Genomic DNA, 26,785 nt, shown 5'->3' with positions numbered 1-26,785 from the left:
ACAGCTATAAAGGGTAAGCTTTGAATTTCCTGTGCAAATGAAATTAATATAGACATGAGCACGGGGAAGCATATTCCCACAAAATTTAGTTAGCCATTCTTCCAAAAAAGATACCATACAATATTACCAATAAGAAATATCGTGGCAATTAATATATACAAAGCTAATTCAGTATACGTAAAGGAAGTATATGGTTTAATAAGATTAAGAATATTGTGAGTTTAAATGGATGATTTAGTTTTATTTTTTTAATTTTAATTTTACTTTTAAAATTAGTTTTAGTCTAATAGGAATCATTTTATAAAATTCTAGTTTTACAATATTGCTACCAAATATTTAAAAATAACCCAATCTATTCATTACAGTAAATCTATTCTAACAGTAACTGTTAGAAACTATTTCTAACAGTTTTGCAATCATTGTTATTGTTATCCATTTTAGCAATGAGAAGTGGTATGATATACCAACAATAAAACCTCTTATCCAATCCTCTGTAATATTTGGAATAAATTTAATATTCTTCTTCCAATGTTCCTCCCCGTTTCATCTCTATTTCTGCATTAAATTCTACAGCCACTGAATGATGAGTTTTTATTTATTCTGGATTTGAGTCATACCTTACCAATAATTTATAAACCCAGCCTAACAAATATTTCAAATTATACACTATAAGGTTTATTAATTCTGTCAAGACTCTCGCTATTTCCCCTTGTTTCTGTAGTACCTTTAGTCCTACACTATCAATCTGAAAGTATCTAAACCAATCTTATGACCTTCTAAAATAAAATCTTTATCTTATTGATACTTACATTTTGCAATCTAAATGAGTTATTAGATTTTTACTGAATATTTAATAAAAAAGTAGGCATGGTATAGGAATCTGGACCTACTGTACTTTTTTTCTCTATTTGTCCCAGACATTCAACAGATTACTTATTATATGAACGTTTATATATTGTTTATTCCTGCCTGTATCAAGACAGAGCAATTATAGGTAAGGATCCAATGTAGTATTTCACTTAAATAAGCAGCTTCCAGTCTAGTTTAATAGTTCTGCCTTGTAAAAAAAAAGACTCTGGAAAGGCATGAAACACCCAATTAAAGAGTCTTTGTGCTAAGTGAAACCAGTAATTGTTCATTAATTGAGTAGAAGCTTCCCAATAATGAACTGTATGAGTCACCAGTGCAAAACTCTATACAATCTTTGTACTGTTGTCAACTTTACATAATAGTAAATACAAATATACACCCCAATCTATCATCAAAATCAATTTTTCCCACCTGGAAATATCAATCTTGGATTTTAAATAAGGAAGCATTTGATATTATAAAACCTTACAATAAAACACCCAGTAGTTAATACTTCTATTTAAATGTTTAAAGGTTCTTTTAAAATAATCTATTTAAAGTTGACTCAAACCAATCTTCCTGTAAGTCTATGAGCCTATCCCTTCACTCAAGATGAATAGAACAGAACAGAACAGAATAGAATCTGGAAGGGATCTTGGAGATCTTCCTAGTCCATCCCCCTGCTCAAACAGGAGAACCTGTCCTATACCATCTCAGACAAGTGACTGTCTAGCCTCTTCTTTAAAATCTCCAGTGATGGAGAGCCCACGATTTCTGGAGGCAAGATGTTCCACTGGTTAATTGTCCCCACTGTCAGGAAGTTTCTTCTTAATTCCAGGTTGCTTCTCTCTTTGATCAGTTTCCAATCATTGTTTCTTGTCCTGCCCTCTGGTGCTTTGGTGAATAACGTGACCCCCTCTTCTTTGTGGCAGCCCCTCAAATATTGGAATACTGCTATGCCTCCCCTATTTCTTCCTTTTCTTTAGACTAGCCCAGGCATGTCAAACTCACGACGTCATGTGACATCGCACAACGTATCACGACTTTTTCCCCATTGCCGTGGGGAATGAAACTGTGGGCACAGTTTCAGTATGATGCATCTGGGCTGTGAGACGGCAGATTGACATGCCTGGACTAGCCAAACCCAAGTCCTGCAGCCGTTTTTCATATCTTTTAGTCTCCAGGCCTTTGATCATCTTAGTTGCTCTTCTCTGAGTTTTTCCAAACTCTCAACATCTTTTTTGTGATAGGGTGACCAAAATTGGCTGCAGTATTCCAGGTGTAGTCTTACTAGGGTTTTATAAAGCGGTACAAATACTTCACGTGATCTTGATTCTATGCCTCTGTTTATACAACCCAGGATTAGCTTTTTTGGTTGCTGCTGAACATTGCTGGCTCATAGTCAAGTGATCATCCACTAGGACTTCAAGGTCCCTCTCACAGTTACTGTTTTAAAGCCAGGTCTCACCTAATCTGTACTTGTACCTTTCATTTTTTTTCCCTGCCTAAATGTAAAACTGCTTTTTTCCACACTGAAACTCATTTTGTTGGATAGGGCCCATTGTTCAAGTTTGTCAAGATCTTTTTGGATCCTGAGTTTGTCTTCTGGGGTGTGGGCACAAGTGTTGTTGTCGGAGTTCCTTGTATAAGAATTTCAACATGGATAAAGCCTAATCCTGAAAAGCTTCTTCAGAATTAAATCTCGCTGTTTTTGTTGAAATTAGATACAATGTTATATCTGGAACTCTTTCTTGACCTTCATTACAGATAAAATAAGTACAGTAGGCTGCTTGCCTCTTAATATTGTTTGTGGGACAATTAAGGGCTGAAAGCTATTGAATTCTTGTTCTGTTTGTGGGCTTTTGGGATGCATTATCTGACTCCCATAGGAAAAAAGGCTTGACTAGCTAAGCTTCTGATCTCATCTAGCAGGGGTATTTCTGTATAAGTAAGGAAATACATTATATAACAAGCAAAGCAAGAACAAACTTCTAGGGATCGCAAATAATTGCTACTTTATAGATTCAAGATACCAGGAACACCTATTAAAATTTAATTAATTAGTACTACAGACAGCTATACAAACAAAAGTACAGTAGCCAACCAGAAATCAAAGTTGAATTTGTCAAAAAGACATTTAATGGCACTCATCAGAACCACCTTAAAGCAATTAATTATGTAAAGGCAATAAACCATTTAGTTATTAAATGAGACCATGCTGTATTATTCATACTTGCAGGAATCTGACAACTGTACTTGTCTAACTGTATTTTTTCCTGAAATGAAAATATTAAGCAAAAATTGGACTGGAAGTAGAACCTGACAGTGCCAGACATTACTTAACATAAGAGTGCCAACATTATTTTGTATCCCTCTAAATTATGCACTTATTACAAATTCAGATCACATTGCATAGATCAGAAAGCATAGTATGAATGTACATTATCAGAAGGAAGAATAAATACAAGACTAGATAAACATAAATAAATAGAAAGCTTGGTATAATAGCAGCAGTTATCTGCAGTTCCACATGCTCTCACGGTGTCCATGTGGTCCTCCATCTAACCCCACCAGCATTTTTGCCAACCTAGTAAGTGTCCAGAATCCACTGTGAATTGCTCCACTTGTGTAAATTATCAATCTTTGCTGCTGAAACTATTCTAAGAACCATCCAGAGAGAGCACTGTATCATCACATGAGGATATGCTTTCTCATTTCTCTTTAGGTTTTCTCCAGAAATACTCTATTCTGAGTTATATCTGCCAAACAGAAACTGAGACTCAGGGAAAAAAATACCCTGCATCTTGGAAAGTTAAATTATCTTATTTGTGTCTTATTTATTTTTAATTACAATATTTACTATGAACAGCATTTATATGGTACCTTACAGGACACTATCAATAGTAGTAGTAGTAGTAGTAGTAGTAGTAGTAGTAGTAGTAGTAGTAGTAGTAACAGCAATAATAATAATAAAATATTCAAATACAATTCCTTTGGCAAGAAAGCTGGGTTTCCCTTCAAGATCATAAACATTAAGATTTGTATACAGTATTTACATAACAAAGAGATAACATACAATGTCTTTTGGTTAGCTGGCTCATTATAGAACTGAAAGGAGCTATTTTAGGTTCAGTACAAGATCTACAGTGCAAAATGCAAGTTGAGCATCCATAACAAATGGTTATGATGTCTCTGCTTAAGTGCTTGTAGAAAAGGAGAGCCCGTTAGCTTCTCCTTTTCTGAATAGATCATTTCTCTGTTCGTGGAATCTGATTGAAATGTTCTCCCCTGAGACAGCCACACTTATCCTACTAGACCATCTTCAAACTCAGTCTGTTCTTTAAATGAAAATCAAAATGATTGCTAAGGTGAGCAATCTGAGCGGTTAGCCTGGATTGATTACAGGAAAGTCTATGACCTGAATGCCACACACATGGATCTGTGAATGCCTGACACTATACAAAGTCAACAGGAACTAAGAATCTTCCTCAACAACTCAAAGGGACTGTGGAAGACAACACTAGAAGTCAATTCAAGACAGCTCACACAAGTGGCCATCAAGTGCGGTTGTAGTATATACCAATGTGATACACTGTTCCTGCTCCTGTTCTGCATAAGTTTGAATCCCCTCAGTCAGGTAATTATAAAGACTGGAAAAGGATACAAATTCAAGAGTGGAACTATGATCAGCCATCTCTTCTACATGGATGACATCAAAATCCATGTCAGATGAATCAGTGAGTCGCTGTTGTTTACATACAACACATTGTTTACATACAACCTGATGTCACCCATGTAGAGGAAAAGTCTGATCCTAATTTCACTCTTGAACTTGTATCCATATCCAGTCCTTACAATTACCTGACTGAAAGAGTTCAAACCTGTGCAGAAGAGCAGCAAGGACAGTGCATCACTTTGGTATATGCCACAGCTGCACTTGATGGCTACTTGTGATCTGTCTTGAGTTGTCTTCTAGTGTTGTCTTCCAGTCCCATTGAGTTCTTGAGGAAGATTCTTACTGTCTTGTTGTATGTGAGAGAAAGAGAGAGATTAATAAATAAATAAACCAGCACAAAACCTTGTAATATTTTTCTTTTTGAAACTATTGCCGTGATGTGCTTAGCATTCCAGAATTTAGTACTTTTAAAAAAGACTATAATACTCACCAGTAATCTCCTGCAGTAGCCAAACCTTCTACTGCCATCTTCTCCAGTCAGCATGAAAGAGAATGTTTCACTGCAACAAAAATTAGTACAGGTTATACTCTATTACTAAACATAGGGCCAAGAATACCTCTGCTTTTCCTTTAATTTAATCTTTTTTTTCAGGTTCAGATGTTGTCGGATATCTTCTAATCAGATAAAACTTCTGATTTATCAACCTTATCTGTTCAGGTTTTGCTATTAACCAGACAATATGTACACGTGTCAATAGGTACAGTATTGAAAATGAGAAGCAATGAGGAATTAATTTTAAAATTAATTCAATTTTATTACTATAAAGCTTATTACTAAACATTAAGTAAACAGAAATATAGCAAAAGTAGAAGTGGGCAATCCACAGCTCACACATAGCCCTTTTCTGCAGTCCAGATCCGCTTGTTACAGTTTGGCCATACTATAGTCTGGCTGCGATCAGCAAAAAGTAAAACAGATGTGTCAAGCCTCAAAAACATTAATATTAAAAAAAATCCTCTCCAATAATAAAGTCAAAATGGGAAAGGAAAAAAAAGAGACAAAAATCCCACTTGTACTTTAAATCCCAGTGCTGTCTCCTGCAGATTTAAGTTGCAAAAATAATGGTAATAGATAATAATTTAAAAGCAGTACAATCCTAAATGGTCATCTGTACTGTATATAGCATAAACTACTTTTTAAAAAATCTATAGTGGGGAAAAAAAACCCCTCACAGTTTCAATTAAATCCAAGTGAAATAATTAACAGTTGCATTAAAGTTACAACTTTCAAAATATATTTGTTCAAATATACTGAAGTAAATGGTAGAATGGCTTGAAATCTGGAAAAACTTCATAATTCTGTTCCTAACTTTTCATGTGAGAAACTGGATGAGGAGGAATAATATAACAGAAATTATAGAGAGATTGCTAGTAGTTTGCTAGAGTTGAATACAAGGGTAAGCATTATGCAAGCTTGGTTACTTGGAAAAGCTAGTATTGTGGTGATAGGAGAGCAGTTCACCTGTTATATTCAGATACTGGACTCCAGTCCTTGGCATCTGGAAAACAAAACTGAGGAATGGCTTTGAGTCGCTCTTCAGCTTCACGAACTTGTTTTGTGGGTCTTTCTAGCTGTTGATTGAACAAATCAACACCAGCAGCATTCAGCACAGACTCAAATTAATCTTTTGAAAACAACACTAGGAATTCAGAATTCAACAGCATGATTCTCCCTTCCTCTACAGATAGCTACACTCACCATTTCTGTAAAAACTAAAGAAAATCAGAAGCCAAAGTTTCAGGTTTAATGATGTCGCAAAACGAAGGGAAATAATAGAAGCAAATTTTTAAGTAGTATTTTTTAGGAAGATGCCAATAATAAAAAGATTCCATATTTAATACCGTTGTCAGACCCAAGATGGTGGACAGGCAGCAAAGGCTGTAAAGAGCTCCTCCAAAAGTAAAAGCTAATACCATTGTCACTCATCTATATAAGACTTTTTACTACACACACACACACACACACGTGTATGTATGTATATGTATGTATATATATACAGTATATGTATATATATACAGTATATGTATATATATATGTATATATGTATACACACACACACACACACACACACACATTCATCATCATTAATGATGAATGTATTTAGCAGTGTTCCAAATACCATAGTAGAAACAGACCTAACAATAAATGAAGTAAACAGATCTCATGACAGTAATACAGGTAATCCCTGGGTTATGAGCATTCACTTAATGTTCGTTTGAAGTTACGCGATCAGCGTCCCCTACTGTTTACGAGCAAAATTATGAATATTGCAACACCATGGCAGTAGTTCGCCCTTACAAGCGACCGCAGTGGTACTGCAATATTCATCCTATTTCCACCCCCTTCTCAGAACTGCTTCCCCCTCCCTTCTTGCAGCGCCGGAGTCACTTACCTTGCAAAATCTATCTCCTCTCTGCCGCAGTTTCTTTCCCTTTGAGGGAGAGGAGAGTCGGCTTGGAAATGCTTTTTGCACCAACAATGGAAGCTCCTGGGTGCCATAATATTGTGTGAGTTCAAACACAAATTCTCTGCAAAAGACATCGTGGCCCCCGGAAGCTTCCATTCTGGGGGGAAGAGAGTGTTTGCTTCATTTGCATGCCTATGGGGCAAAGCATGGAATTGGAGACGGCCAGGCGCAGGAACCAATGCCGTACATGGCTCACGCGCACCGGCCTTAGAAACAGCCACGCAGAGCTTCCAGTCTCTGTCAGGTCTCTGTTGGGATAAAAAATATTTCAACACCTATGGTGCGCTTCCAAACACAGGGATTGGCTGCATTTGGAAGTGCTCTCTAGGCGCTGAAACACTTTTTATCCAGATGGAAACCTGACAAGAGACTGCAAGCTCTGTATGCCTGGAATGGGGCGCTTGGGAAATGGAGCCTTCTGCTCCGTTTCTAAGCACAAACGGGCAGCCACACAGAGCTTCCAGTCTCTGTCAAGTCTCCATTGGGATAAAAAGTGTTTCAGTGTCTGGATGGAGACCTGACAGAGACTGGAAGCTCCACATGACTGGCAGTGGGGCACTTGAGAAATGGAGCAATTTGCTCCATTTCTAAGTGTGCATATTTGCATGCATATGGAGCTTCCAGTTTCCTCAAGGTCTCCGTCCTGTTGAAAATTGTTCCGGCAGTGGTGGAAAGGAGTTGGGGGCGGGAGCAAACACCGCAAGAGTTCAGGCTCCCATGCTCTGCAAAAGAGGATGGGTGCCTGAACTTGCGCGATATTAAGGGCACCCAGGAGCTTCCATCAACTCTCCTCTCCCTCAAAGGCAGAAACTGTAGCAGAGAGGAGACGGATCTTTTCAAGGAGTCTGGCACAGCAGGAAGGGAGGGGGAAGCATGAGGTATCTTAAGTGGGGCGGGGAGGCCTTGGGGGCCTATTCCATCACTAGGCCCTTCATGGCTTTTCCCACCCCGAGATACCTCATGTGCACTTAACAAACTGTGTGCATCTTAACGAGCAAGGGAGTGATCTCGTTAGAGTTACGAGATTCACTCCGAGTTTTTGAGTTAAGAATGGAATGTGCAGCCTCCATTAACTCGTAACTCGAGGACTACCTGTATAGAACTGACTCATAATTAAAAGGAATTCTTACTTTTACCTTTGGAAACTGATATGTGACTTCAGGAAGGTATGTATTTTTAGAGGGCTTCTTCTTAAGAGAAACCACCACAAAATACTCAAACAGTTCACGTTCCTGCCATTCAATTAACTCCAGTTCCAGAGTTCGATAACTAGGAGCCCTCTTTAGCATTGACTGGATGTGTACAAGCCTTTGGGTATGAGCTGGAATTTCCAAAAAACAAAAAGCATTAGCTGGTGGTTGTGTGAATCATCTGAAATTGGGGGCATTTTGCATATGTTAGAAGTCCTTGAAAAAAAACATACAGCATCAAAACCAAGCATGTCCAACTCATGTCTCAGGGTGCACGTGTAGCATGTATCCCTAGTAATGCAGCCCCACAAGAACGTAAACTTGATAATTGTTATGTGAAAATCCTCTTCTCTCTATGGAGCCCAGGTAAGCTAAAAGGTTGGACACCCATGATCTAAATGATTAAAACCCTCAATCTACACAGCACCATATACTGTATAACAGATGTCATACCTAACATATCCTAATCAATTTCTTAATTAATAAATATAAAAACAACTTTATAATAAATAATACATTCTATAGTTTAGTGATTTTCTTTACTAAATACTAATAATTTATACATTACTAATTATGAAATCATTTCCAGATTTCTGCATCTACTAACCTTGCTATGTTTATGGACAATCTTATTAAACAAGACATGTATGCACATGTAATCTGTAGATTATTTTTCACACAGAACTATAGGAACTGAGAGGTAGTTTGGTGTTGTGATTAAGGCACCAGACTAGAAAGACTGTGAATTCAAGTCCCTCCTTAGCCATAAAAGCTGTTGTTGTGGGGAAAATAGGAGGAAGGTGTTTTGGATATTTTCATTTGATTTGAGTTAATTGTAATAATAATAATAAAGATGGAATACAAATAAAATAAATAAATTGATTGATTGAACTTAGAACTCAAATTCCACAAAACAAAACAAGCGGGAGTTAAGACTAGGTCAGGGACACAACACATTAAGGAAACACTGAAATTTCAAAATAATTTTGCAGCTGGTTAAAAAAACAAATGGGAATGAAGAAGAAAGTATCTCTCCAAGGTAATATAAGTCACATGCCAGGATTTATTAACTGCAGATCAGACATATAGAGACCAGTATTTCAGTTTTATATGATCATTTTGATGGTTCACTGATTTTATAGAATATCTGCTCCCTATACATTGCAGCAAGATCCAGCAAGTAAATAAGCAAGATATAATTTCTGAGGACAATTATTTTTATTTTTTTTTATTTTTATTTTAATTCCATTTATATCCCGCCCTTCTCCGAAGACTCAGGGCAGCTTACAAGCTTAGCAGTAGCCTTCATTCTATGTATATGCCTGCTTATTAGGGCTTTCACACACACCCCAAGCGGCATTATTACAAAGTCGGCTTAATTGCCCCCAACAATCTGGGTCCTCATTTTACCTACCTTGGAAGGATGGAAGGCTGAGTCAACCTTGAGCCTGGTGGGATGCGAACCTGCACTAATTGCAGGCAGCTGGTGTTACTTAAGGAGGCATTAGCCCACTGCTCCACCAAGGCTCTATGTTAGTAACAAAAATATATAATACTATTTTAATAATATCACTCCATAAAATTAGCCACAACACGTTTCAAGTTTTCTGCTGTAACTCAAGTTAAACATACCATAGTGACTGGCATCAATCTCAGGCAAGAAAATTTATTTGAAATAGAAGAAAGTCTGGCACTAATTGGGAAAATAACTCCATAAAAATATATTTACTGGCCAGGTGAGAGAGTGTTAGATAGATCTGACAGGCGGTCAGCAATGACATCAAAAACAGATACAGGGAAGGAAAACTGCTTGTGCCCAGTAATTTCACAATGTTTTCATTTTTTAAAAAGAATTCTAAAAATGGCCAGAGTCAATATGGAAAAGAAGTCTTAAAAATCAGTCCTTCAGATTGGGAACTTTCTCTATGGCTAAGAGGCTGCACAAAGACAGGACTAGAATATTGCTGAAAAGCACGTGCTCACAGCTGAGAAGAATTTAGTCCAACTCTTAGTTGAGTTTAGCAATAAATTTGTTTTTACCTTAGATCAGGAAGAAGCCATATGGAGCTTTATCCTTTTTTTGGCAGTCCCCCCCCCCAAAGGCCAACCTTTCCACAAGTTCTTGCCAGTGACAATACAATGATTTGATGTGCTATATGTTGTAAAAAAAGGCTATGACATTTAACACACCTGTATTATTTCCTGTAATTATATCTATTAAGAGGAAAGGAGGAATCCTAAAACCTAAAGGGACTGAAATGTTGGCTCCTTGTGATGTCAATACTATAATGGACCCCTGCAAATCAAAGGCCAAAAATAATGAAGTATTTTCATAAAAAATATTTTCCTCCTTTAAGGGGTTTCTTTCCTTTCACTGTATAACGGGGGGGATAATAATACTGGTAAACTTCATAAGTTTACTATCATGATTACTAATACAGGACTATAAGTCTTGATTATATCCCAGAGGGTTACAGAATATGTGCAGGGAACTGCTAGAGTAAAGGAAAATGTATTTTATTTACAAGTCATTTCAGTTGGCATAGGCAAAATGCTAAGCTTGTAAGCCGCCCTGAGTCTTCGGAGAAGGGCGGGATATAAATGTAATAAAAAAAATGTTTTGGGCGTTTACGAAAATTTCATACTACTAATTTCTGATTGCCCATGTTATTAGTTAATTAATCTAAAATTTAGTATTAAAATGAGAGCATAGTTTAAATGCAAACAGCAGGTGTCATCGCTAGAACAATATAATTCAATATTGAAGCTGTTGTCCCTTTGAGGGTTTGTATTTTTAAGACTGCAGCATTAGCTGTTTTGAAGCTGGACAAGATCCAGAATTTTCTGCAGAAAATAACTATTAGCCACCAAACAGCAAGTGAGGTTGGGTCCCAGACATGTCTGTTTACAAATATTTCTAACTCAAATATATCTATTTCCTACTCCACCCTCACAAATAAAAATGTTTTATGTATATGAAGCTCAGAATTCCATTTGGCAGATAAATGAATTATTTCTTATCCTTTGCAAAATCTGTTCTACCCTTAAAACTGAGGTTTGCTTTCTTGGAAGTATTTTGCCTCTTTGATCTAGAGTTCAAAGGTATTTGATTAGCATATTTTGAAACAGCAGCAGCACAAGGTGAGTTAAATATTGTGACTTAATACTCAGTATATTTTAAAATAACTGAAAGAGGTACAAACAATTGTTTCCGATTACCCGGTATACAAAACCACATACAAGAGTCCATTTCTTTTATCCCATTGCTATTTCTAATCAAACCAGTTCTGGTTACTTTTTAATATTCTAAAAAGAAAAAGAAAATCTGTGTTCTCTGAGGGGAAAAAAAACTAATCTTGTCCCCAACCCAATTTCATTGGGTCATAATGTAATTAGGAAAAACAATTGACGAATTTCTCACCTTTAAATCTATCGTCTGAATCACTCTCACTCTCACTGTTTTCATCTGAAAAAGACAGGAGGATTCTGCTATTAGCAAAGATGCACTGCAATGAACACGTGCCAAAACTTTTCTTTGTAGAAAATGATTCATGATTTGCAAGTGTTTAAGAAAAGACAGCTTGAGCATGTCTATGCTGCATTTAGAAAACTCTTGGATGTTTCTCATCCAAATATTTAGGTATTGAAAGAAGTTGTGCAACATCTACATTGTAAAGAGGAACCATTTAAAAGTTTAAGTTGGCTGAGTAATATCAATTAATGATATGAAAAATGCCAGTTTGAACAAAACATAAGGGCCATCACAGTAGCCAAACTCTGATTCATTCCCAGCAAGCAGCTTTCAAGACGTTCAAGGAAGAGGTGTACACTCTAGTAAAATGCTCTGAGTCAAGCAAACAACTACACCCACACCACCAGCTGCTATGAGGAACTACCACACAGCTCTCCATCATGAGCAGGATTAAAGCTTCATCCTAAAGCTTCATCCATGTAGCTTGGGAATAAGCTTCATTTGGAGTTTCTATCATTTCTTCTACATTGGCAGAATTCAAATAAAAGTTATAGGCAGAATTAACAGATATTAAAAAACACACTGAAAGGTCTAGTTAATAAATCCTGCTATTGTATTTATGTGTTTCACACAATAAATAGATAATTGAATATATTGGTTCACCATAAGCACGCTTGTGGACTACCACTGCAGAAATTAGTGGACAAATTCCAAGGTACAATGAAAAACAGCTGCTCCTCACTTTACACAGTACAGATTTGTGAAGTTATACTAGCTTTCCCCAGGTTACTCCAGCACTAATAATTGGGTGTATGTAAAGAACTGATCAAGGACTTGTGTCAGAAAATATAACTTATTCATATATCCCTCACATGCAAAGAAACAAGCATTTAATCTTACAACTTTGTGTTTGTCATAGGAAATATTGGAATCCGAACTACCTAACAAATTACAGTAATTTCTGTAAGTGATAATCAACACTTTCCTATAAATCCAAAAGATTTCTGTGCTATACCTCGCAGTGATGCTGTTTCAATATTGGACATTGAAAGCTTCTTCAATCTTTTTTTCCCTCTTTTTGCACTATAGATAGAATTGATCCTCTGCACCAGCTGTAAAAGAAGCAAAGAACCATTGGCATACAGAAATTCAGGACAAACATAAATCAAGCAGAAATTCTCTTTCATTTGAAACTGTTATGATTGTTAAATATAAATATGAGAAACATATTTTCATATATTCAAAATTCATTCCAAAAAGATTCTACAATAGGTGTTCCAAAATTCAATAGAGGGACATAATATATAGAAGTGACCCAAAATGTAGCGTAGACTAAAGACTGACCTTACTTGTTTCAAATGATTTCCAGCATTTAATTTCACTGATGGATTGCTTGATTGATTGTGTGCCAGCAAGTTGGTAAGATAGACCTTCTCCAGGATGATCTGTCCCAAATCTGGACCCTCAGGTCTTTCAATCACCCCCCTAATCAATTCAATTTCTCTTACTGTTCTTTTTTTCTTTCTTTCCTTCCATTTTCCTAGTGTTATGGACTTATCCAAATAATTATTATGCATAGCCATATTGTCCCTATTCACATGGCACGTTTAATTAGATAGCCTCTCTCGTGAACACAAAAACTAGATCAGTGAATCCAGCTAATTAGCTTTCAATTAGCCACAGATAAATTCTGGCTCTTTGGGGTTAAATGAATATGAGGTATGTCGTTTGAACAGCTGATGGAGAGTTATTTGGATTCAAAGTAGGAAAGGTAGTTTACATTCTGAAATAGTTATTCAGTCTACAACTGAGAAGGAAAAGTGTAAAATAACCCAACAAATACAGCACAGAGCTTACTTACAATCAATAATTCAGAGAGAGAGAGAGAGAGAGAGAGAGAGACAGACAGACAGAGACAGAAAGAGAGAGAGAGACAGGGAGATGAGGAGGAGGAGGAGGAGGAGGAGGAGGAGGAGGAGGAGGAGGAGGAAGCAGTAGCCATTACTGTACCTTTGGGACTCTGCGAGCCCTGCGCACAGATAGAAGTTCACTTGTAGTACTCAAACTGTCATCATTCAGGCTAGAAGGAGAGGAAGGGATGCCAAGCTGGGCCAGCAAGAGCATATCATCATGGCTGTGCCTCTTGGGTAAACGTGGCAGGCGATGGCTTTTCCTTTCTGACCAGTTTCCAATTCGTAGGGACTGGCTGCTAGGCTTTAAAGGTAGCTACAAAGAAAAATAAAATAAAATTATATCTACTGAAGATAATGAGAAGGCCTGACTGAATTCTTAATTAATAGAAAATAAAACATGTTGAATATAAGTTAATAATCTGACACAGCTGCTAAACTTCTGCATTAGTTTTGATTGATTGACTGATTAATTGATTTCTATAGCCACCCAATTCAACCAAATGACTCCGGATGGCTTAGTTTTAAAATAATAAATCAATTTAAAAAGCATTAAAATTGTAAAAACACCCAAAAAATAAAAAAATACAAACAATAACCCTGATGATTAATCAGCTAATACTAAAGCAAAGTAATGAGGCCTTTAACACATTCTGAGCCCCAGGCCTGAATACATAGCCATGTTTTTAAAGACTTGTGAAAGGCCAATAGGATTGGGGCCATTCTAGTCTCTGAGGGGAGAATATTCCAGAAGGCTATAGCAGAGAAAACTCATCTTCTAGTTCCTGCCAGTCAACACTCTGGCTGATGGGATCTACTGATCCAATCTTTTGGATCAAGTTGGAGGGATAGAAACGCTTGGAAAAAGACAGTCCCAAGCCATGTAGGGCTTTAAATGTGAAAACCAGCACCTTGAATTTCACCCAGAAACACACCAGCAGCCAGTGCAGCTCATGGGATATTGTATTACATGTGCCATACATATGCCACTATTTATTGGTATGCAGTGACCCCAGAATCCATATCATGGGAAATTCCTTTCTATTCTACTGACATTAGATCCATATGGAGCATTGTAAACAATTCTGGGCACCATAGTTCAAAATGGGCATAGCTAAATTAAAGCAAGTTCAGAAAATGACTACAAAGATGTAAAGTGTTGGAAATCAAGCTCTGGGAGGAAATCTTAAAAGAAACTATCATTAACTTATAGAGAAGAGATAGTTAAGGATGGGCTCAAGGTTGACTCAGCCTTTCGTCCTTTCAAGGTCAGTACAAAGAGGATCCAGGCTGTTGGGGGCAATATGTTGATGTCGTAAACCGCCTAGTGAGGGCTGCAAAGCACTATGGGTTAGTATATAAATCTAAGTGCTGTTGCAATAAATAAAGAAGCACTATTGAATAGGGCATAAAAGAGCAATTAGAAGTTGCTGTTTTAGGGCACAGTTCCAGATTCTGCTTCAGAGAGTCTTTGAAACAAACCCTTGAAGAAGAGGGAGACAGACAGTTAATATCATGATAGGTATGTATTACTTCCAATCTCAGGGTTGATACAGAATGTTCAGGAATATCAGCTGAAGGAAGCAGGGGATAATATGGCATTATGTCCTTATGAATTTTTGAAGCCATTCATTTATTTATTTACATATAAACATGCTGCATTAATGGGATTTGCATCTGATTGAATAGGCTCTTCTTATGGCACCGCTGTTTTACAGCATTCTCTAGCAAGCATTTTTGTCTATCTAAAAATCAGAAAGGGTCTGATAGCACCTTTTCATAATAAAAGGCTTTTATCCCTGAAAGCATATGCTGACTTGGCTAACACAGCTTTCCTCCTACCCTACCTACAAGCTGTAACTGATGGCTATGAAAAACATTCCCGGTTTAAACAATGTGGTAAAAGGTATTTTATTTTTTGTTATGTTGAAGCTCGATTCTCTTTTTTTTTCTCTTTTGCTATATTTTTGCTTGATTGTAAAAGCTGATGCTTTAATAACAATCTCTGAGAGAGATGAATTATGAACTAGCAACTGTTTTTAATGCACATAAAATAAAATAGAATATTAACAAAACTAGTCTATCACCTCACATTCTTTTATGGGGAATACAAAAATATTTATACAAAGTAGTCCAGTTACAATGGGAGATATGCTATCCTGGAAAAATAATGCCACAAATTCAATGGGACCTTTTTCTGAATATAAATTCATGGAAAAACTGCTATAAGTAACCCTTTGATTTTGAAAGCTAGAATCAATTGTTCACGTACTTCAATCTATCCCTTACATGTAGTACACATTTTAAAACATCAGACCTCAGACAATTGCATTTTCAGTTCTTGAATGACACTTGTCCAGTTTCAGAGGAGCTGAAAGTTAAAGTACATTTACATTTAGAAATATAAAACTGAGTGGAATCAAGAAGTTAGGCCAGATACATATTCAATTGTTTTACAATAGGTTATTGTGTGTTAAATGCTTCATACTCTTCCAGGTTACTGAAGGCATTTCTTTGAAAATACAGTACATCCCATTGTTTTCTGTTAAATTTATCTGGGAATATATCATACTGAGACATTTTAATATAATAAAGATCGGAATGGCCATTATAAAGTAAAAATGGGTTTGTGGGGATGAGGAGTAAAGCAGCTGATTATGGAAATTTTTGCTGTGTTCTATTATTTCCCAAGCTAATTAGATTTTATTAGTTGCTATTTTTAGCATCTTCATAGTGCACATTAAGTATGAGAGGGCTGCATATAAATTATAGGAAAAAAATGAAAACCAAGCAATGGTCTTTTGTTTTTAGAGGGCATTCAATAACTATTTCTGGGAATTCCAAGATTGAAAAAAAGTTAATGTACAGAATATTAGCAATTTCACAATACTGTATCAGCATTTAAAAAAGAACAGCAAAGTTACATCTTAAAGATTTTAGATTAAAGTTGTTAAATGTCCTTCTTTCATCATGTCCCTTTCTCAGTTTAATATACTTATGTGATTAAATTGTCTAGCTATTCTCCCGTTGCTGATCTTTTTTGCGAAAAGAAAATAAATACCACACTCGACAACACACAGTCCAAATAAAACCTAATGCTGTGCAGTACATTTATTATTACCTGTGGAGGAGTTGTGTACTTCCTGTCCTGTGGACTCCACATCCTGTGCAAAGAATCCAGGGAATTTTCAGAAAGCTGTTGTGATTTTCGGCCTGCATTACGGGCTTTCAGTTCCACATCCTCATAAGGATTTTCCTTGGGTGAATCTCCTTTACAATTTTTTTTTCAAGAAAAGAAAAGCAGATAGGAATGTTAAAGAAAAAAAATATCATGTGAACTAAGAGAAAGGCTAATAGCAAACCTCCTCAGCTTCCAGTGTGACTCATCTTTCAACTGCAGCTGGAAGTACTTGGAGTAGATTTTGGCTATGAAAGACAGTGCATTTAAAAAAAAAAAGATTTCACAAGATTGCTCTCTGAGCCTCTACAGCTCAAGCTTTGTTCATGAATTTAAAGCGCACACACATTAAGCACATAACAGTTTTAAAGAGAACCAGACATATGAGACTTTATTCAGAAACGCTATTGAGCTCAGTGAATACTTTCTAAAGAATGAGTATGTTGTTGTTGTTGTTGTTGTTAGCTGCGGAGTCGTGTCCGACCCATCGCGACCCTATGGACAACGTTCCTCCAGGCCTTCCTGTCCTCTACCATCTTCTGTAGTCCATTTAAGCTCACGCCTACTGCTTCAGTGATTCCATCCAGCCACCTCATTCTCTGTCGTCCCCTTCTTCTATTGCCCTCGATCTTTCCCAGCATTAGGCTCTTCTCCAGTGAGTCCTTCCTTCTCATTAGATGGCCAAAGTATTTGAGTTTTAGCTTCAGGATCTGGCCTTCTAAAGAGCAGTCAGGGTTGATCTCCTCTAGGACTGACCGGTTTGATCGCCTTGCAGTCCAAGGGACTCGCAGGAGCCTTCTCCAGGATGTATTGGATTGCAAATATGAAAGTTCTCTGCCCTTTCCTATGAATAGAAGATTATACTGCTATTTATGACCGCTTGGACTATTTGGGTATAAGTACGGGATATAAATTGTACATAACATTTGTAAGGGCAATACCACATCTTTTTGAAAATCTCTTTTTTACCCCAATTATCTTTCCCAGTATTAATGATTATAGTTAGCACATAAGGCGTAAAGCACCCACCACACATAGAATTGCAGTATCATATCAGGATTGCAAAACTCTGGATGACCATTAGAGGACACCAAAGAGCTGCAGGAAATTCTGACACAAAGAAAAATGTCTCTATTCTGAACCTTAAAAAGTGAGCTGCTGTAACTATTGGTTCCCTGCAAAAGAAAACAATAAAATAAAGTTATCGAAGCCAGATATGTTCTAGTTTTGGATTTGTCAGCTATGATAGCCCTGAAACAGATAGAGCTAATTCTTCTCCACTTTATTATTACCAATATTGAAGGGTATAACATCTGCAAAACTGACATTTTCAGTGAAACTTTTCTCACACATTCAGCCTTCTAATCTGGTTATTGCTCCCACTAAGCCCATTCATTATTTCTTTCTAACCTAGTGGCATTTTTCCCCCAAATCAAAATAGTAAAAAAACAAAAAGCAAAACACTGCATTTATTTACGAACCAAGCAGAGAGTTGTTGACCTCTGCTTTTTTTTACATAAGCTTTAACATGACTTGCTAAAATTTATATAAAATGTACTATTTATATAAACATTTCCAGTCCATATAGCAGGGGTGTCAAACTCAATTTCATTGAGGGCCGCATCAGCATTGCGGTTGCCCTCAGGGGGCCGGGTGGGTATAACCAGGGTGGGCGTGGCCTACTGGGTGGGTGTGGCTAGAGTGCGTATGGCCTACTGGGTGGGCATGGCCAGCTCTACATCGTTTGCATCAAGGGTGCCTATGGGGGCCTGGGCAGGAGTGGGACAGTTCGGAGGGTCTCTGGCAGAAGGAGGGTCTCTGGGCCAGGGCCAAGGCAGTGGGGGCCGTTCCCTCACTGTTTCCAGGATGGCTTTGCGGGCCACATGAAGCCACTTCGCGGGCCGTATCCGGCCCCCGGGCCTTGTGTTTGACATGTCTGCCATATAGCATGCATTACTCCTATATTTCAGTCTTATTCTTGGGTTATTTACATAAAAACAAAAATGAACCATTAAACATATATAACAATAACAGCTTGAATTATCAATAAAAATAAAAGGCTTAGGTCTGATTCAAGGTATGCAATGTTTCAAAAAATGGGCTACATTATTTGGAATGTTTTTCACTTAGTTAATACATAGTATCCTATCAGGTGAAAATACTAATTTTCATTCCTTGCATTCTGGGGAATATTTAGAAGTTCACAGACTGTTTGCAAACTAAACTGGAGATATGTTGGTACCTGTATGATCCCAGAAATATATAGAAAACCTATAATCAAAAAATTTAACAGCCATGGATTAAAAAACTAACCATGCACGCCCTCTCAAGAAATCTGCAAACATGGCATTACTACAATCAGTTTCCAAGTGGCAGCTAGCACACATTTTCTTATGGGAAATATTCTTTTTAGGGATGAATAATTCTGTCTTTTTCATTTTTCCTGATTATCTTCTTTAAATGTATCCAGTTGCAACAATACTATAATATACTCAAAAGTATTATTTTACCCAGCCTTGGAGTTCTGTACCATCTGTCTGTCCCTTGTTTACCAAACAGTTGCCTCTGGTATGGGACTCAAGAGCTATCACCTCACTAAATTCAATCTTAAACCATGCATTTCAAGTTTGTCAATTTATGGAGTTCCAATTTAATACTGTCTCTATATTAAGACAAGACAAGACAACCTTTATTGTCATTTTTTACTGTGAGCATACCGGCCCACATTAAAAATGAAATTCTGTTGCCTGCTCTCAAAAGAATGAATATATCTACCCATACACATATACAAATCAGAGCTGATTGTATAAGTTTAATTCTCTTTAAGAAGCTGAACTCTTATCACGGAATTAGCATCATGAGCCTCACTTGGCATAAACATGAATAAGATATATATGAGATTTCACAGTGCAAGCTGCAATTTACACAGGCATTCAATAGGAAAAAAATAGTGCTTTCATTGATGGTGAACAATTGTTCTTGCTAGATTTAGTTTAATTCAGATGAACATTATATGATTACAGCTTGTGTACAGAAAATGAAAGACTTAAGTAACCCTCCATGTTTCATTTTTCCTGACTTAAGGAAATAGTGCTTTCACCATCAATGAAAGCACTACTTTTTTTCCTATGGAATGCCTGGGTAAATTGCAGCTTGCACTGTGAAATCTCATGTGTGTGTGTGTGTGTGTGTGTGTGTGTGTGTGATGCATATATAAATACACACACACACACACACACACACACACACACACACACACACACACACACATATATATATATATATATATATATATATATATATTTGTTTTCGTAGATTCTCGCGGGTGTCTGTATGTGTAGATCTAGAGTCTCGGGTTTCTTCCCGCGTTCCTTTCATCTTCAGAAAGTTGTGGCGACGTTTCGACGAAATCCCATCCGTCATCATCAGGCCGGAGTGTTCCTCCTGCTGCTTCCAGGAGCAATGCGTGGTCTGGCTGTTCCTTTCCTTCCAACTGCCGGTGGGGCTGTGTTCTGACTGGGTGGAGGCGTGGCTGCTTTCTGATTGGGTGGGGGTGTCCTCCGATTGGGTGGAGGCGTGGTTGTCTTCTGATTGAGTGGAGGCGTGGCTGTCTTCTGATTGGGTGGATGCGTGGTTGTCTTCTGATTGGTTGGAGGCGTGGCTGTCTTCTGATTGGGTGGGGTGTGTTCTGAATGGGTGGGGTTTTTTGTTGTGTTGTAATATCCTGAGTGTTGTGATTTGGTGTCCTGAGGAGTGGGCTGTGTAGTGGCCTCCAGAGCTTTGGTTTGGCTCCGAGTTCGAGGACCTGCTATGTATCTCTGGTATGGGTCAGTCAGGTTCGTGTGTGCGTTCTTCTGCTTGGGTGATGGCACTTTTGCTTGACTTGTTCTGTCTTCTGTGTGGGGGAGTTTTTGTTCTGGGTGTGGATGAGTCTTGCTGGGGCTGGTGGCATTTGGGGTTGTTTGTTGGTTTTTTAAATCCTTGTTTGCTGAAATTCGTTTCTCTATCAATGCTGGTTTCCAAATGTCATGTAGGCGGGAGGTGTCGTCTCGCTTGTTCATACTGTCTGGGTGTTTTTCTATTTCAATGGCTTCTCTGATTATTCTGCTATTGAGATGTTCTATTTTGGCGATTGTTTTTGTACCTTCAAAATTGATGTTGTGTCCCGTAGTGTTTATGTGTTGTACTAGTGAAGATGTGTGATCTTTCTTCTGTACTGAGTTCTTATGTTCTTCTACACGTACCTCTATTCTTCTGTTAGTCTGTCCGATGTATGTTGCTGGACAGGAGGCGCATGGGATTTGGTATATGCCCTGGTTTTCCAGTTCTATTTTGTCTTTGGGATTTCTCAGGATGGTTGATATCTTTCTGTCAGTGTTAAATGCGGTTTTGATGTTATGTTTGCGTAGTACTTTACTGATTTTGTCGGTTGTTCCTTTTATGTAGGGCAAGATGGCTCGTCCGTTGTTCTGTTCTTCTTCTTGGATGTTTTTCTGTTTCGGAGTCCCCTGCTGAATCATATTGGTGATTTTGTTTTTTTGGAACTTGTTTGCTGTCAATATGTCTGTCAGGGTGTGTAGTTCTGTTTGTATATGTGTTTTATCTGCAAGGCGTCTGGTTCTTGTTATTAGTGTTTTGGCTACTGAATTTATTTGTGCTGGGTGATGATGTGATTGCGCATTGAGGTAACGGTTGGTGTGCGTTTTCTTTCGGTAGACTGTGTGTCCTAGGGTACCGTTTTGTTTTTTGTATATAAGTACATCCAGGAAAGGTAACTGGTTGTTTGTTTCAATCTCCATGGTGAATTTTATTTTGGGATGTAGGCTGTTCAGGTGTGTTAGGAAGTTTTCTAGCTCCTTTCTTCCGTGGGGCCAGATCACGAAGGTGTCATCCACATATCTGAGCCACAGTTTTGGTTTGTTTGTAGTCTTTTCCAGAGCGTTAGTTTCAAATTCTTCCATGAAAAGGTTTGCGATAACTGGTGATAGAGGGGATCCCATTGGTGCGCCTTCTATTTGTTTGTATCTCTGGCCTCTGTGTATGAAGTATGTGTTTGATAAGCAGTGTTCTGCTAGTTCTATAATATGGTTTGGTGGTTGGTATTTGCTTCTTATTGTTGATAGAGCTTCTTGGACTGGCACCTGGGTGAATAGTGATACCACATCGAAGCTGACTAGCAAGTCTTTTTGGTCTATCTGTAGATTTTTCACTAATTCTATAAAGTGGTATGAGTTTTGGACATATGAAGCTGCCATTTCTGCTTGAGGTTGTAGTTGTTTTGCTAGGTATTTAGCTAAGTTTTGTAGTGGTGAGCCTATAGAACTTACTATGGGTCTTAGTGGGATTCCATCTTTGTGTATTTTGGGGAGGCCATATAGTTTTGGGCAAATGCCACCAGCCCCAGCAAGACTCATCCACACCCAGAACAAAAACTCCCCCACACAGAAGACAGAACAAGTCAAGCAAAAGTGCCATCACCCAAGCAGAAGAACGCACACACGAACCTGACTGACCCATACCAGAGATACATAGCAGGTCCTCGAACTCGGAGCCAAACCAAAGCTCTGGAGGCCACTACACAGCCCACTCCTCAGGACACCAAATCACAACACTCAGGATATTACAACACAACAAAAAACCCCACCCATTCAGAACACACCCCACCCAATCAGAAGACAGCCACGCCTCCAACCAATCAGAAGACAACCACGCATCCACCCAATCAGAAGACAGCCACGCCTCCACTCAATCAGAAGACAACCACGCCTCCACCCAATCGGAGGACACCCCCACCCAATCAGAAAGCAGCCACGCCTCCACCCAGTCAGAACACAGCCCCACCGGCAGTTGGAAGGAAAGGAACAGCCAGACCACGCATTGCTCCTGGAAGCAGCAGGAGGAACACTCCGGCCTGATGATGACGGATGGGATTTCGTCGAAACGTCGCCACAACTTTCTGAAGATGAAAGGAACGCGGGAAGAAACCCGAGACTCTAGATCTACATATATATATATATATATATATATATATATATATATATATATATATATATATATATATATATATATATATATATATATATATATATTTGTTGTTGTTAGCTGCGAAGTCGTGTCCGACTCATCGCGACCCTATGGACAACGTTCCTCCAGGCCTTCCTGTCTTCCACCATCTTCTGGAGTCCATTTAAGCTCACGCCTACTGCTTCAGTGACTCCATCCAGCCACCTCATTCTCTGTCGTCCCCTTCTTCTATTGCCCTCGATCTTTCCCAGCATTAGGCTCTTCTCCAGTGAGTCCTTCTTTCTCATTAGGTGGCCAAAGTATTTGAGTTTTAGCTTCAAGATCTGGCCTTCTAAAGAGCAGTCAGGATTGATCTCCTCTAGGACTGACCGGTTTGATCGCCTTGCAGTCCAAGGGACTCGCAGGAGTCTTCTCCAGCACCAGAGTTCAAAGGCCTCAATTCTTTGGCGCTCAGCCTTTCTTATGGTCCAACTTTCACTGCCATACATTGCAACTGGGAAGACCATAGCCTTGACTATACGCACTTTTGTCGACAGGGTGATGTCTCTGCTTTTTAGTGTGCTGTCTAGATTTGCCATGGCTTTCCTTCCCAGGAGCAAGCGTCTTTTAATTTCTTGGCTACAGTCCCCATCTGCAGTGATCTTGGAGCCCAGGAAAACAAAATCTGTCACTACCTCCATTTCTTCCCCATCTATTCGCCAGGAATTGAGAGGGCCAGATGCCATGATCTTGGTTTTCTTAATGTTAAGTTTCAACCCAACTTTTGCACTCTCCTTTTTCACCCGCAACAAGAGGCTCTTTAGTTCTTCTTCACTTTCTGCCATTAGAGTGGTATCATCTGCGTATCTTAGGTTGTTGATATTTCTTCCAGCAATCTTAATTCCAACTATTGATTCATCTAGCCCTGCCTTTCTCATGATGTGCTCTGCATATAAGTTAAATAGGCAGGGCGACAGTATACAGCCTTGCCGGACTCCTTTCCCAATTTTGAACCAATCAGTGGTTCCGTGTCCAGTTCTCACTGTTGCTTCTTGACCCGCATATAGGTTTCTCAAGAGACAAATAAGATGGTCTGGTACTCCCATCTCTTTAAGAACTTGCCACAGTTTGTTATGATCCACACAATCAAAGGCTTTAGCATAGTCAATGAAGCAGAAGTAGATGTTTTTCTGGAACTCCCTAGCTTTCTCCATGATCCAGCGTATGTTGGCAATTTGATCTCTAGTTCCTCTGCCTCTTCGAAATCCTGCCTGTACTTCTGGTAGTTCTCGATCCACATACTGCTGAAGTCTAGCTTGTAGGATTTTAAGCATGACTTTACTAGCATGAGAAATGAGTGCAATGGTGCGATAGTTTGAACATTCTTTGGCACTGCCTTTCTTTGGAATTGGAATGTAAACTGATCTTTTCCAATCCTGTGGCCACTGCTGAGTTTTCCAAATTTGCTGGCAAATTGAGTGTAGCACTTTTACTGCACTGTCTTTTAAGATTTTGAATAGCTCAGCTGGAATACTGTCACCTCCACTAGCTTTGTTGTTGCTCAGCTTTTCTAAGGCCCACTTCACTTCACATTCTAGGATGTCTGGCTCGAGGTCAGTGACCACCTCATTGTGATTATCAGGGACGTTAAGCTCATTCTTGTATAGTTCTTCTGTGTAATTTTGCCACCTCTTCTTAATCTCTTCTGCCTCTGTTAGGTCCCTGCCATTTTGGTCCTTTATCATGCCCATTTTTGCATGGAATGTTCCCTTCATCTCTCCAATTTTCTTGAAAAGATCTCTGGTCCTCCCTATTCTATTGTTTTCTTCTATTTCTTTGCACTGTTCATTTAAGAAGGCATTCTTATCTCTTCTAGCTATTCTCTGGAATTCTGCATTCAATTGGGCATATCTATGTTTTTCTCCCTTGCCTTTCGCTTTCCTCCTTTCCTCAGCTATTTGCAAAGCTTCCTCAGACAGCCATTTTGCTTTCTTGCATTTCTTTTTCTTTGGGATGGTTTTGGTTGCTACCTGTTGTACAATGTCGCGAACCTCTGTCCATAGTTCTTCAGGCACTCTGTCTATCAGATCTAATTCCTTAAATCTATTTGTCACCTCTACTGTATATTCAATAGGGATATGATTTAATTCATACCTGAGTGGCCTAGTGCTTTTCCCTACTTTCTTCAGTTTAAGCCTAAACTTTGCAAGGAGAAGCTCATGGTCTGAGCCACAGTCAGCTCCTGGTCTTGTTTTTACCGACTGTATAGAGCTTCTCCATCTTTGGCTGCAGAGCATATAGTCAATCTGATTTCTGTGTTGACCGTCTGGTGATGTCCATGTGTAGAGCCGTCTCTTGGGTTGTTGGAAAAGAGTGTTTGCTATGACCATCGTATTCTCTTGACAAAATTCTATCAGCCTGTGCCCTGCTTCATTTTGTACTCCAAGGCCAAACTTGCCTGTTATTCCAGTTATCTTTTGGCTTCCTACTTTAGCATTCCAATCCCCCATGATGATAAGGACATCATTTTTTGGTGTTAGTTCTATAAGGTGCTGTAGGGCTTCATAGAACTGGTCAATTTCATCCTCTTCAGCACTGGTGGTTGGGGCATAGACTTGGACTACTGTGATATTGAATGGTTTGCCTTGGATTCGAACTGAGATCATTCTGTCATTTTGAGGATTGTATCCCAGTATTGCTTTTCCTACTCTTTTATTGACTATGAAGGCTACTCCATTTCTTCTGAGGGATTCTTATCCGCAGTAGTATACCTGATGGTCATCTGAATTAAATTCACCCATTCCTGTCCATTTTAGTTCGCTGATACCTAAGATGTCGATGTTCAGTCTTGTCATCTCTTGTTTGACCACGTCCAGCTTGCCTTGATTCATGGATCTTACATTCCAGGTTCCTATGGAGAAAAAATCTTTACAGCATCGGACTTTCCTTTCACCACCAGACACATCCACAGCTGAGCGTCCTTTCGGCTTTGGCCCAGTCGCTTCATTCTTTCTGGCGCTACTAGTACTAGCCCTCTGCTCTTCCCCAGTAGCATATTGGACGCCTTCCGACCTGAGGGGCTCATCTTCCAGCATCATATCGTTTTGCCTTTTGGTACTGTCCATAGGGTTTTCATGGCAAAGATACTGGAGTGGGTTGCCATTTCCTTCTCCAGTGGATCACGTTTTGTCAGAACTCTCAGCTATGACCTGTCCGTCTTGGGTGGCCCTGCACGGCATAGCTCATAGCTTCATTGAATTACGCAAGCCCCTTCGCCACGACAAGGCAGTAATCCATGAAGGGGTATATATATGGATCCTTGGTTTTTCGGGTTTTTCCCCGCGTAGAACTAAAGGTGTGGGCGCAACGTTTCGACGGAGTCCCATCCGTCATCATCAGGCTTTAGCTTCCTTCTTCTGGGAGAAGCATGTGTCCGACCCATCGCGACCCTATGGACAACGTTCCTCCAGGCCTTCCTGTCCTCTACCATCTTCTGCAGTCCATTTAAGCTCACGCCTACGGCTTCAGTGACTCCATCCAGCCACCTCATTCTCTGTCGTCCCTTTCTTCTATTGCCCTCAATCTTTCCCAGCATTAGACTTTTGCCCAGGTTCGCCTGGTGCGCCACCTTTAGTTCTACGCGGGGAAAAACCCGAAAAACCAAGGATCCACATACAGGCACCCGCGAAAACCTCAGAAAACATATATATATCACAAGGATGTTGCTGTATGGAACTGTGACTGAATCTGGATGTTCTGCTTCAGATACCATGAAGCCTCCTCCCAGAAGGTAACAAGGAAAACAGGTCATGAAGAGAATGTGTAGCAAGATTATTAAGTATATTAAGAGGTTCTATAGTGATTAACATGGAGAGCACTCGCCTATAAAGTTGCTAAGAACAAACCACTGATTAACATTTCATACATTTCTAGTTATCAAATCTGATAGCCATTTTTGTCTGAACCAACTTTCCCAGAC

The 26,785-nt window shown here is 38.8% G+C and overlaps 1 protein-coding gene across 7 annotated transcripts in view; it reads right to left on the bottom strand.

Annotated features, from left to right (window-relative positions):
- The window catches only part of DENND2B (DENN domain containing 2B), a 161,162-nt gene that overhangs the window by 32,329 nt on the left and 102,048 nt on the right, over positions 1-26,785 (bottom strand). For all 7 annotated transcript variants that reach the window (XR_014493850.1, XM_083374321.1, XM_083374322.1 and 4 more), the window contains 7 exons: positions 16,747-16,895; positions 13,726-13,941; positions 12,731-12,827; positions 11,665-11,709; positions 8,190-8,374; positions 6,048-6,157; positions 5,016-5,085 (listed from right to left, as the gene is read on the bottom strand). Coding sequence is in view for 6 of the 7 variants with exons in the window: in XM_083374321.1 (XP_083230447.1) it covers positions 5,016-5,085; positions 6,048-6,157; positions 8,190-8,374; positions 11,665-11,709; positions 12,731-12,827; positions 13,726-13,941; positions 16,747-16,895 (872 nt within the window). In the remaining variant the exon portion in view is untranslated. The remainder of the gene's footprint in view (positions 1-5,015; positions 5,086-6,047; positions 6,158-8,189; positions 8,375-11,664; positions 11,710-12,730; positions 12,828-13,725; positions 13,942-16,746; positions 16,896-26,785) is intronic.

The sequence above is a fragment of the Vipera ursinii genome, assembly GCF_947247035.1.
Source record: "Vipera ursinii genome assembly, chromosome: 1".
Taxonomy (NCBI): Eukaryota; Metazoa; Chordata; class Lepidosauria; order Squamata; family Viperidae; genus Vipera; species Vipera ursinii.
Note: the sequence above shows the minus strand (reverse complement) of the source record. Positions and strands in the feature narration are given on the sequence as shown.